At 54.6% G+C, this 13070-nt stretch overlaps 1 protein-coding gene across 1 annotated transcript in view; it reads right to left on the bottom strand.

Moving 5' to 3' along the window:
* The window catches only part of Mdga1 (MAM domain containing glycosylphosphatidylinositol anchor 1), a 49297-nt gene that overhangs the window by 10556 nt on the left and 25671 nt on the right, over positions 1-13070 (bottom strand). The window contains exons 2-8 of the mRNA XM_005389612.2: positions 10140-10279; positions 8143-8317; positions 7096-7292; positions 6193-6325; positions 5718-5987; positions 3718-4047; positions 79-375 (exon numbers count right to left, since the gene is read on the bottom strand). Of these exons, the coding sequence (XP_005389669.1) occupies positions 79-375; positions 3718-4047; positions 5718-5987; positions 6193-6325; positions 7096-7292; positions 8143-8317; positions 10140-10279 (1542 nt within the window). The remainder of the gene's footprint in view (positions 1-78; positions 376-3717; positions 4048-5717; positions 5988-6192; positions 6326-7095; positions 7293-8142; positions 8318-10139; positions 10280-13070) is intronic.

Below are 13070 nucleotides of genomic sequence, written 5' to 3'. Positions count from 1 at the left end.
GCTCGGTTGGACCGGGGTGGCTGCGGGGTGAAGAGGGGGCCAGGCCGGGCTGGGAGGCGGGTGGAGGGGCGGACTCACACTGCACGTTCAGCTGCACCTGGGCCTCGCGAGGGCGCACGTTGAAGCCGTTGTAGCGAGCTGTCTGGCAGCGGTAAGAGCCGCTCATGTCGCGGCTCACGCGCTCCAGCCGCAGCTTCCCGTCCTGCGTCTCCTCCAGGGCCAGCCCCGAGGGCAGCAGGGCGGCCTCCTTGTCCACGCGCGACCAGAGCACGGGCGGCCGGGGCTTGCCGCGCACCTCGCACTGCAGCTCGGCGGGCGAGCCCTCGCGCACTGTGACCACCGCCCTGCCCTTGGGCACGCTGATGGTGGGGGGCACTGGGGGACGAGGAGGGTCGGGAGAGACGAGGGGGTCAGGACCCCACCCCCTACCCCTTCCCCTCTTTCCCCGCCTCTGACTTGGGGCTTCTCCCTCCCCGCCGCCCAGACTTACCAACGGTTGGCTCAACTGGGTCCCTCTTCCGCTATGTAACCCACTTACCTCGGAGTTTCCCACTTTATGGCGTCCTGAAATCAGCCTGACCTTTTCCTTCTTCCCCAGCATGACTAAGTATGGGGTCCCCCCTTACGCATTTCTACTAAATCTCTCTGCTCACAACCCCTGACTCTGCCCTAACTAAAGCCTTTATCTGTTTTCTCCACGAGTATGATCACAGACCACTAGTCCATTCCTACAACACCTGCCCTTCCTTCCAAAGTCAGAGAGCACAGTACTTGGCTTTTAGCAGGGCACACAAGTCACCCAGAATAAGGACTACATTTCCCAGCTTTCCTCGGACCGACTGGTTGCCACGTGACTAAATTCTGGCCAATGGGATAGGAGGGGGAAATAAAGGTCTACGCTGTTAAGTCCTATTATTCTGTTTTGAAAACCTTGTGTCATTTTTATTGTTTGCTTTGTTTTTGTCTATGTTGTTGTTATTTGGTTATTTTTTAATTCTCTTTAAAATTAAACAAAAAAGAAGAGGCCGTGTCCCCTCTTCTTCCACCAGGCCTGAATGAATGTAGCTCCCTGGACCGGGTGGCTCATAAGGGAAGATAAAACAGAAAATCAAAGAAGCCAGCGGCCCAGAGGACTTGGTGGAGCATAGCCACTGTACTGGCCCAAACTGCGGGCCCCGGCCTTCTGAAAGAGGAAGCAAGAGGCACCTAGCTTGCCTAAGCCACCCCACCCCGCCCCACCCCCAGGTGCTGAGATCTGCGTGCTGCGCAAGTGCTTCACTTCTGCGCTACCTTCCAGCCCCTAAGCCAGTATTAATTAGGGTTCTTCTTTTAGTTACCGTTGAACCTAATCCAGCCCCACACACTGCCTAAACTGAGGGTCTTTTGTCAACCTTCCTGGGTCCTAGCCCTACTCCATACATCAAGCAAATTAAAATGCACTCGTGTATTTTATCATTAAATATTAAACATGTAACAGTAAGTATAATGAAATTATAAAGTTACTATTTTTAAAGAATTCTACAAGGCAAGCTAAGGCTCAGTCAGTCATCTAGTTAGCATAATTTATGCACTATAAACATGTATATGTTTATTGGCTTTAATTTTGCAGTTTTCTCTTTGTCTTTTTGGAGCCAGCTCATTTATTTTTCCAGGACTAAATCGCTTCCAGGGGCTCTACACAGCTTCCGTGCCCTAGGCGGCAGATTTAGGAGCCAAACGCAGAAATAGCCCAGGGCCCCTTCCTGGTATCTAACACATGTTAGCTCCCGACCCTCCCTCCACACCCTGCACAGGCTAAATCCGGCTCTCCCACTCTGTGCCCTCAGGTTAAAGCTCAAAGCTTTGGCTCTGCAAACAAGGCCCTCAGGCTCTGGCCTCCCCAGCTGAATACATCTTCCTCCCCATCTTATCTCCCAGCTCAAGATCTACTTGTAAGGAACACTCCCTGGATACATCAAACCTCCTATTTAGGGGGACTCCCCCTTTCTTTCTGCTGGTTGTATCCTTCCCTGGGCTTGTCCCTCTACCTGGCAAATTCCAGTGCAACTTCCAAGGCTTACGTGAGTTTGCACAGGAGGCTTCTCTGACTTCCCCAGGCAGCCTCACCCCTCCCATCACAGGCCCATCTCCCGGACCAGGCAGCAAGCTCTGCGGAAGGGGCCTCCCCGCCACCTCTTGCATCCGGAGCCTCCGTTCCTCCACGCAACATTCATTGCAAGACGAACGTGTGGAGGTTGTGGAGTTCAGGTCTACTCCCAAAGCCCAGCCCAAGCTGTCCTGAGCTCCCCAGTTGCACTGGATCTCCCCTTGGGTAGACGTCAGGGTGGGAGAGGCCTCTGAGGCTGCCTGGTCTAAGATCTCACACGGAGAAACAGGCCAGAGAAGGGAAACGCAAAAACAGGAAATATTCATAACAGAACCCCCACTTCTGCCTCGGGCCGCAAGGATGGCTGCTGCTCAGGGTGCTAGGGCTCAAGATAAGGTCTCCCCCAAGTCCCCTCCAATCTCCTGTCCTTCCCAAAGCCTGCAGTGGCGGCTGGGCGCGGGCTCTGGAGTCGGACTTCCAGCCCTGACCCCAGCTCCACACTGACTGTGCTACCACCTTGCCTAAGCTTCCCAAGCTGCCTGGGCCTAAATTTCTTCATCTGTAAAATGAGAAGACAAACGACTACCCTGTAAGGTCAATCACACCAGTGAATGAGAAAATATAAAATCATCAGAGCACACAGTAAAAAATAAATGTTAGCCGGGATCATTTTGCTATTGTTATTTATTATTGGAATAAAGACCCGAATCCTCGCCATGGCCTGGTATAGGCTGAACTGTCCGCCCTCCAAATGAAGTTCTAATGCCTAGGACCTTGGAATGTGCCTGTGTTTGGAGAGAGGGCCTTTTAAAAGAGTCATTAAGGCTAAATGATGGCAGTACAATGCTCCCTAGCCCAGCAGGACTGGTGTCCTTCTAAGTGGATTAATACGCACACACGCACAGAAGAAAGACCGCGTGAAGGCAGAGAAGGTGAGAGGCCTTCATCTGCCAGCCAAGCAAAGAGGCCTCAGGAGAAACCAGCCCTGCCAACACCTTGATCTCAGACTGTTTGCCTCCAGAACTGGAAGAAACGAACTTCTGTTGAAGCCAGCCAGTCTGTGATACTGTGTTAGTAACCATCCTGAAAAATGAATATAGCCCACAAGGCCACACATAATCTGGACCTGGCAAGCCCTCTGAGCTCACCCCATCTCATTCTCCCAGCCACCCTCACTCCTTTCAGTTCTTCACAGGCCAACATGCCTTGCTGCCTCAGTGCCTTTGCACATGCAGATACCGCAGCCTGCAATATTCTTTCCCCACTTTCCTTTGCTCTCCTTTGCCTGGTGAAATCTTGCCCCACCCTCACATCTCAAATCAAGCATTCTGTCTCAGGAAACTCTTTCTAGACTCCTGTATCCCATTTTGCAATGATAGTTTTGTTTGTGAAACCATCTGAAAAATATTTACCTTCCTACTATGTTCAAGGAGGGAAGAGACTGTTTTTTCCCACTGCTCTATTCCAGGGCCTACCCTGGTGCCTAGCACTTAGTAGGGTCTCAAGAAATGTGTACAGTCTGGACAAATGATGTCCTTGCTGGCCTCCCTCTTCCAAGCTGCCTCCCCGACACCCTCCCTCTGGGCTTCCCTGGCTCCCCACAACTCCCAGATGCCCCTCCAGCTGCCCACCTGTCTCAGAGGAGATGTTGACCTCAACACTGAGGTCAGACACAGGTGCCCCTGGGAAGGAAGCCATGCACAGGTAGGTGCCATAGTCACTGAAGTGCAGGTCAATGAGCTCCAGGCTGCTGGTGACGGCAGGCAGCTCAGGGTCATTGCGGGTCACCAACAGCCGCTTGGACATGCGTGCTGGCTTGCCATTCTTGAACCACTGGTAGGTGACCTTTTCCTGGGGCACCGCATCCACGTGACACGACAGCTTCAGGTCCTGGCCCAGCTGTATGTTCTCGCTCTCTTTGATCACATCCGGGGTGATCTGGAAGGTGGCGTTCTTCATGGCTATGGGGGAATGGAGAGGAAAGGGTGGCTGGGGCTGGCCCATAGCCAAGGGTCCCTGTCTACCCATACCAGCCCAACTTCTGCCCTCAAACTGGCCCTCCTGGAGGTTGGAGACTGCGACCCCCCGCAAGAGCCCATTCTTTTCCTCTGCTTGGAAACTCTTCTTTGTGATCATGGGTTTTTAGAACTCATTGGAGAAAAATGAGCTTAATAATAATGCTAGCCATGGAGCAGGTGGACATATAATACCCACCCCAACCCCCACAGTCTTTGAAGGAGGTGCTGTGTTGTCCTTATTTGACAAAAGAGAGAACCAGACTCAAGGGGGCTGGGGATTTAGCTCAGCAGCACAGCGCCAGCCTGGCAAGCGCAAGGTCGTGAGTTCGATTCCCAGTACCAGAAAAACACTAGAGAACTGGGCTCAAAACTGCTTTTGCACACACACACCCTCCCCAAGTATTCTTGACCACTACACACTGTTTTGTGTTTTGTTTTTCATAATAAAGGACAACGCAATTGTCTTATATGCAATTTTCTTCCTAGAGTTTAGAAAGAAAAGGGTCTAGCCTTTTTCAAATAATGCGAATCTTATTTGAAGTAAGCCAAAGACTGGAGTTCTTAATAGGCTGAGTGCTAATTGGTCAGAAAACTGGTACAGCAGCCACAAATTAGGACTGGGTCAGCGAAAGCAGCTGTAGGGTCACCCTAAGAGGTGACGAAAGTTCCAACCCAGGTGGTAACAGAACCAGGTAGAGAAAAATAAGCTGCTGCTGGGAAAAATACCATAAAAGGAAAAAGTACTCGTCAGATAGCCACATTCTTGCTACCTTCTTTCTCAAGTCTAAGTCAAAAGTCAGAGAGAGCTGGCTTCTTCCCCTGAGGAGAGTCAGAAGAGACTGATAGGTCAGAAACACACAGACAGAGAGTCCGTGTCCTCACAGACTCCGGTCGGGCAGCACCTGTACTCTGCTTTCGGGGAAAGAGCAGGAAACAAGCCTGGATCTTAAAAACGAAAATACCTAACACCACACATGCAAAACAATTGAAAACTTTCTCCTTAAATCAGAGTAGCAGAACCGGGGCTGGGGATTTAGCTCAGCGGCACAGCACCTGCCTGGCAAGCGTGAGGTCATGAGTTCGATTCCTGGTACTGGAAAAGCCAAAAAAAAAAAAGATCCAGAGTAGCAGAACCAAGATTGTAAGGAGCAGCTCGTGGTGACTACTGAGGCTGAGGTTTAATAAAGGGGTTTGTGCTGTTCCTCAAGTTTTGTATCATTTTCCCACTCAGTAATGCACTTCAGATTCACACCGAAATGCTTTACTACTGGAGATTTACATAGAAGGTCTGTAGAAACGTGCGGTTTTTCATTTAAATTCAGTTCATCACGTAGAAACCACTGTACAGAGAGAAAGCCAAGGGGATTTTTCTCGACGCCTAGAATCCACCTTAGCTTTTCTGCAATTTCACTTTCCCATTCTAAAAATAAAAAAGTATAGCTAATCAATACCAGTCCTTCCCACTTCTTGCACTGCCAAGGTTATATTTAGAAATGTATATTATTGCATGCCTCCTCAGCCCTTCCCACCTGCAAGCCAGAGGAGGCAGACCCTGTCCCCCATCACCAATACCCCCGGGGGACTTCCCTTCTGCCCCTCCTGAGGCCACGTACACCGCACCAGCAGGTTGACGGTCTTCTTCGCAGGGTTGCCCACGTTGTTGGTGGCTGTGCAGTTGTAGTAGCCAGAGTCCCGGGCCTGCACTGAAGGGATGCTGAGGGTGCCACCCTGGGCCAGGGCACCCAAGGGCAGCGGGCCGGGCCCGTGGGACCACTGCAGCTGGGGTAGGGGGTCGCCACCCGTCAGCAGACACTGCACGGTCACGTTCTCCCCGGGGTTCACCACCAGAGTCTCGTTCACGGACAACTTCAGGGCTGGTGGTGCTAAGGAGACAAGGAGGTAGGGTCTCAGAGGGCTGTGGGGGCCAGGTGAGCGGAAGCAACCAGCGGGCCTGGGAAATCACGGGGGTCAGAGAAGCCGTGGGGGAGATGGGAAGGGAGAGAGCAGGCCAGGCATGGGGGGCAGACATAACGGTAGGGCACCGTCTCCCGCTTGGGGAGCGGGCAAGGTGCGGGCGGGAGGCCGTACCCGTGGTGTTGGTGAGCCGGAAGGTGATGGCCTTATCCGGGATCCCACACACGTTGCGCACGGAGACCTGGCAGGTGTAGCTGGCGTAGTCTTGGGGCCGCAGGTTCTTCAGTTTCAGGACCTTGGTCTCCCCCTGGGCAGCAGCAGAGCACTGGGGTGAGGAACCCGCTGGCGTCTCCAGGGTCCCCCACACTTACTCACCCAGCACCGCCACGTTCCTGTTCAAATGCCCATCTTCCCAGCTCACACCCACGCCACTTACTGCACCCTGAGCGCAGGAGGCCCCTGGGCCTGGAGGGATGCCACCAGGCCACCCTCTACCAGCCTCGGCACTGCCTCCTCATAGGCGTCTTTGGGTCTGAGGTTGCCCTGGTACGTATTGGCCAGGCCTCAGTTTTCCCACTCTGGCAAATGGAGGGAAAGCTACTCTGTCTCACAACCCACGCCAACAGGGAAGGGGACCACAGGCCACACAGCGGACTCTGACAGCCACCTCTAAAGCTCTCCCCGGCAGGGCGGCTTCACCGTGTGCTGGGACCACAGGGAGCCCCGAGAAAGGAAGGCACCTCCCCACCCCCAGCTCAGGTAGCGCCTGCCCCCAGGTGTGCAATGCTCAATCCGTCAGCAGCGGGCAGGGCGATCTGCTCTCCCTGGGGTGCCCTTTCCTAACTGGCCATGATCCTGGAGAACATGGTGGCTTGGGGCTCTCCTGTCCTTGTCACTGCTTCCTGACCTTTCCGCTCTGACTTTTCAGCCCCAGGCTGCCTGAACTCAGATCAGCATTTGTGCTTCTGACACAAGAACCGAATTGTTGGGCGTCAGAGAAGTCCCCAAATTCCAGACTGCGCAGCCTCAGCCCCCGCGACCTCTCTGTTACAGGCTGAGCCAGCTGCCTGTCCAGACCTGGGTGTAGAGGGGCTCGTAGATGTCCACCCCATTGTCCTGGCTGTGGGACAGGGTGTCGGAGCCCCGCTTCCAGATGAAGCGGGCAGGTGGGTTGGAGTTGACCGTGCAGCGCAGGAACACCGTCTTCTCTTGGTAGAAGTTGCCTCGCACGTCGCTTACTGTCTGGTGCACCGTCAGCACCGGCTCGTCCAGGTCTGCAAGGGCACAGCTTCCGTGGAGTCAGGATGGGCAGCCCCCAAGCTACAGGGGTCTCTTGCTCCTGGCAGCCCTCAGGAAAACTATAGCCTGCCCAAGTCCCTCTTTCTCTGGGTCTGTGTTTCTCCCCTAGTGATTGACACTAGATTGGTGGTTTTTTACTCTGTACAACACAATTACAGAGAGATTAATTCTCTCTGTCTCGGTCTCTGTCTCTTTCTCTCTCTCTCTTTCTCATTCTCTCTCTCTCTCTTTCCAGGGTCTTGCTGTATAGTCCAGGCTAGTATTAAATCCACCACGTAGCCCAGGCTACTGGCCTTGAATGCTCAGTGATGCTCCTGCCTCAGCCTCCCAAATGATGGGATCATAGATGTGCACCACCACGCCTGGCAAGGTTTTTTTTTTTTTTCTTTTGACTGATGCCTGGCAGAGCTCATTGATGATATCAGAAGTCCCAGTAGGGATGGCTTCTGGGGGAAGGGTACAGGGGAACTTTCCAGGGTCCCAAGATATTCGTATCTTGATATGGATGGTGTTTACACACATCTGTGTATATATAAATCATTGAGGTTATAATTTTTTAAAAACTCTGTCATGCTACACCTCAGAACTTCTAGGATACATACATAAATAAGCGCCCAAGCCTTTGCTCAGAGCTGTGACTGGGGACACACTGAGGGTCCTACCAGTAGTGGGGTGGGAAGTCTCAGAGCTGGCCCTGGGACAAAAGCAGAGACATGAGACGCTATTGGAAGTACACTGGACCACAGAGACACCTTCCCGCCCCGCCCCAGGAGCCGCTTCTCCACCCTGCCCCCTCGCGGCGGGGCCCTGGGGACCCGGACTCACACTGCACGTCCACGCGGATGGACTTGATGGCCGGCACGCCCACGCCGTTCTCCGCCTTGCAGTAGTAGCGGCCGCCCTGCGTGCGCGCGATGCGCTCGATGCGCAGCGTCTCGTTGAACACCGACGTCTCCTGGAATTTGTCAGAGGCGCTCCCCGCGGTCTTGGTCCACCGCACCTGGGCCGGGCAGGGCCAAGCGGACAGGGTCAGATACAGCCGGCCACGAGGGGGGACTGAGGGCTGAACGCCCCACGCTCTTTTTGACAGTGCCTCTGGGGCCTCCCCAGGCCTGACCAGAACAAGGGACCAAGAACCTGGAGGACCCTGGCCAGAGGGAGGAGGCTCCAAGCCATGTTCTGGGGCTGGAGTGATGTCCATGGTTTTGTGGACATTTCCCGGCCTCTTCTGCCTTCCCTTCCCTGTGTGTAAAATTTCCTCCTTTTCCTAGGCTTGCTGGGAGGATTGATTGAGTGTCTGCTTAGCTCCTGGAAGATTAAGCTTGTGGTAAACGTCGTGCGTCATTCCACTTCCCTAGCTTAGCGGCCTCACCAAGATGCTCCTCTCTCAGCCCCAGGTCTGTCCTGAGCGAAAGACTCCAAGACAACGTCCTGGTCTCCACGCTCTTCCCTAAGCTTCTCCCGCTCCCTACTACGGCTGTGTCTGACTATAACAGGAGTGACAGTCTGTCACTTCCAACACGAGACTGTAAAGGAGTGATTTCCGTCCTGGTCTGCTCTGGAGAAATCCTGCCAGAAGTAGCCCCCTAAGGAGGCGCTCGGGGAGAAAGGGAAGCCTCAGGCAACACCTAAGCTGCATCCTCATGGCCCTTCGCTGTGTCTGGAACATGACAGGCGCTCAGCAGACATTTGTTGTAACGAAAAAGCAAAAGAGAAACAGGAAGGCCTTCCGGGAGAGGTGAGCGGCCTTAGGGGCCTTTTCTGCAGAACCGTGGCCACTTTGGTAATCACACCCAACTTAACCCCAGCGGCACTGTCTTCCCTCCGTGCACACCTTTGACAAGGAGCAACCTATGGTCATGGTTCCAGGTTGAAAGCGTCTGCAGGGCTTCCCTCGTGCTTCTGCTCATATCAAGGCCAAACCCACCGGAGTCATCTCTGTTCCCCAAATTGGCCATTAAAGAAAAAGATTTTGTATTTCACGGTCCTTCCTAGGATCCAGTTCCCACCTCTTCTGCTGCTATGAAAGGTCACAGCGGCTCAGCAGCAAATCCCACCCAGCCCTGCGGCCCTTTTCCGCCCACCTCCTGGCATCACCCTTAGTGATGACCGGCCAGCATCTCCCGCCTGAGCTGTGCTCCTGGTCCACAGCACCGTTCATTCGGCATTTCCAGATGTTTGTCTTCTGGTTCTTTCTAATTACCCTGAGTCTTTGAACCTCCACAGTGTGATGCCTGCCTGCTAGAAGCTTCCTGAAATAGACTGTTTTCTGTGTGGTCGGTAACACTCAGAGCTCCCAACCTAAGGATGGACACACCTGGAGCAAGTGTACCCAGCTCTGGAGAGAACACTGGTTCTGGATTCAAATTCTGCTTCCGCCCTCACAAGAGCTGTGCGACCTGGTGTGCTTACTTAACCTTCCTGAGCCTCAATTTCCTCAGCTGTAAAATAGGACCGTTAATGACTGCAGGATTCTGGGAAAAAAACACTGGAGAAATGTGTGTGACATGCAGTCTAGCCTCCAACAGTGGTCGAAGGCTCATCTGAATATATACCTGCTCATTGGATACAAGGAACAGAGCAGAAAGAAATGTTCAGTTTTTCGTTCCTTCTTCCACCCCAGCCACCAACTTTGTAAGGTGACTAAACCCACAGTTACCAGTCCTTCCCCACGGAGCTAATTTCCCAGCGCTTTCCTGGTGCCAGTCTGCTTGACAGCTCTAGTGCCTGCCCCCCACCCCCATCTTTCAAGCTCTGGGCCCGGGCAGGTGGGGAGGACGGGGCCCCAACAAGCACTCGTCCCAGTCGGGGCAGGGGCTGACCTGTGGCCGAGGGTGCCCGGTGACCAGGCACTGCAGCACGAGCGTGTCCCCCTCCCGGATGGTGTAGACGCGCTCACTGATGTTGTCCTCCTTCACCACGCACGCCTGGCCCGCGTGCACAATCTGGGCCTGGGCCGGAGCTGGTGAGAGAAGGCAGGCAGGATGGGGGAGGCTTAGGTCGGAGGCACCAGGTCAGGGCGCTGAGGCTGCCTCCTGAGCGTGTCCCCAGGCCGCCCCTCAGGGGCCTGATCCCCTGAGCTCCAGAGAGGATCCTCCAGGCCCCAGGCCAGGGGTTTAGGAAAAGGACAACCTGGTACCCGCCCCTCACAGGAGGTCTGCGCCCTTTGATGAGGGGGAAAGGAGCTGTGTGATCTGGACGGATTGATTAGCGCTCAGTCAGCCCCACTGGGCTCCCAGCTCCCCGACACGGCAGGGCGCCCAACCCTCAGCGCCCAAGAGGCCCGCAGCGCTTGCCTTCCTGAGCGAGCCCTCAGCCAGTTTGGGCTGCCCTGGGCCAGACACGCCCAGGAGGTCACCCTCTTGCGGCCACATCTGTGTACGCACACACGCACGCACGCACGCACACACTCGGAGGCGGGGTGTCTGCAGCACCGTCCATGGTCCACAGCCGCCTCCTCCCCGCCTGGGGATGGGCGGGGCTCCGCCTCCTGCCCCTCCTCCTCCTCGCGTGGCTGCTTCCCTCATCCCTCAGTTTCTCCTGAGAGCACTGTTCTCAGAAAAGTGCTCGCCTCGGCCTCCACTCCACTGCTGCCCTCACCACCTCAGGACAGCGAAACCCAAGACGCCTCCCTGGCCAGTCCGCAGGCTGCACTGTCCCCTCTGCAGAGGCTGCTCACTTCTCTCCTCCTCGCTCTCAGGCCTGTGCACCGTTTGTTCTCCTGGGTACAGAACTTCCCACAGGCGCGCCAGGAGCTCTGGGAAGACAGGGCCTCCTCCCTGCCCCCTGACCTCTCTGACAGTGCCCAGAGCCGAGGCTATGACTAGAGGGGCCCAGTGGGACGATGAGCCCACACTAGAAAGGCTCACAGAGGTAAGACCAAAGCAGTAAATACGCTGTATTGCTTCCTCCAGGAAGCCCTCCAGGTCTGACGGGCAGGCACTTTCCTGTATCCAGCCAATGTAGATCACACCCCCAAGTGCACCAGTAAACATCAGGCCTGAGTGTCTGCCAGATGCAGGGTGCTCGTCTTAGGCCTCCCGGTCTGTGAGCTTCACCTTGGTATCCCCTGCACAAGGCCTCACACTGCACAAGTGCTCAGTTCATGTTGAATGAGTTAATTACAAGGATATCCCGTGGGGAGGTTCCTAAACTCTGGAAGAGAGATACAATGGCCCAGGGAGCTGGGCATGATGGCTTACACCTGTAATCTCAGCACTTGGGAGGCTGAGGCAGGAGGACTGCCATGAGTTCAAGGCTGGCCACAAGATGAATGGAAAGTGCTTGGTAGGACTGTATGTGCTCTACAGGTGCCATACACAGAGGGCCTCTCTCCCTGCAAAAGCCAATCGAGGAAGTGTAGCCCACAGAGGCAACTGTCCATGGTCAAGCGAACTTTGGGGCAGCCTGGGAGTGGCATAGGCCATGTGTGACCTTTGCAAATGGCAGCGGGTTCTGCAAACAGCGCAGCTGCCGCCCACCCACCGTCTGGACATCCAGGCGGCCATCCCGCTTGCTTGGCTACCACAGAGAAAGGAGCCTGGGCTGTGTGCCGGGAGACAGGCTGTGTGATCTTGGGTAACTCCAGTCACCCCTCTATTTCCCCATTTCTAGGAGAGAAGCGTGTTAAGTGATCTCTGAGTCTGTGTTAATTTTGCAATCAGCACAGAGCCCTGATGTATGATGTGCACCAGACTCTGGGGACCGGGCCTGGCGCTGTCATCCTCTGCTGTGAAAATGCATGAACACCGCAGTACTGGGAAGAGATAGCCACCTGTGGTCAAGGTCCCCAGAAATCTCATCAAGCAACAACCTAGCAAGAGATGATGTGTTTGCTGGCTGCTGATAAGGCCCAGAGGCCGTACAGATGTCTGCGAGAGACCTGGGGTGCCTCTCAACAAGGACGACATCCATTCAGTGGGTCCCTCTGGGAGATAAGCTGCAATCTTGGCCACTGTGGCTGGACCATAGCGAGACGGTGTTGTAATGACAGACGCTTCGGTGACGATAAGGAATACTGAAAAGGAGCTGGACAGCGGGGCCTTCTCAAGGCCTGGGCAGCACAAGCTGGGGAAGACGGGCCTGGCACACAGACACAAGGCCTCTGGTCACCTGGCCGCTTCGTCTCCTCCCTGGAGATGGGGCATGAGTGGACACCATGGGTGACGTTGTTAAGATTATCCAATGCCGGGGCTGGGGATTTAGCTCAGCGGCAAAGCGCCTGCCTGGCAAGCGCAAGGTTGTGAGTTCGGTTCCCGGTACCGGAGAAAAACCAAAAAACCAAAAAAAAAAAAGATTATCCAATGCCCCTTGTTGATAGTAACGATGATTATTCAACTTGAACATGGTAGAACCACTTTGGAGGAGATGTTGGCCATTATTACAAAAGCTAAACAAGCACGCGCCTGTAAAGTGCCTGCACGCCTGCGTCCCTACCCCATGGAAGTGATCACGTGTAAAACCACACAGTGGGTACGAGAGGACCATGGCAGCTTTACAGCTAAAGCCCAGACATAACAGGTCCAGCAAGGGCAGCAGGAATAAGGAAGTGCTGGCACCTATACAATGGAACATTCCATATACGTTTAAAAAAAAAAAAAAAAAGGAACTACAGCTAGGCCCAAATTGTTGACCATCACAGGCACTACTTGAAAGAACCCATTCCGGCTGGCTAGCTTCCTGCCTGCTGGCTCCCTGAGGGTGGGCCCCTAGCGCACGGGGAGCCTCGGGCGGGGAGCGCCGGTCTTTGGACC

The sequence above is a fragment of the Chinchilla lanigera genome, unplaced genomic scaffold, assembly GCF_000276665.1.
Source record: "Chinchilla lanigera isolate Chin_1 unplaced genomic scaffold, ChiLan1.0 scaffold00036, whole genome shotgun sequence".
Lineage (NCBI taxonomy): Eukaryota > Metazoa > Chordata > Mammalia > Rodentia > Chinchillidae > Chinchilla > Chinchilla lanigera.
The sequence above is the reverse complement of the archived record's forward strand: the minus strand, read 5'-3'. Positions and strand labels throughout refer to the sequence as shown.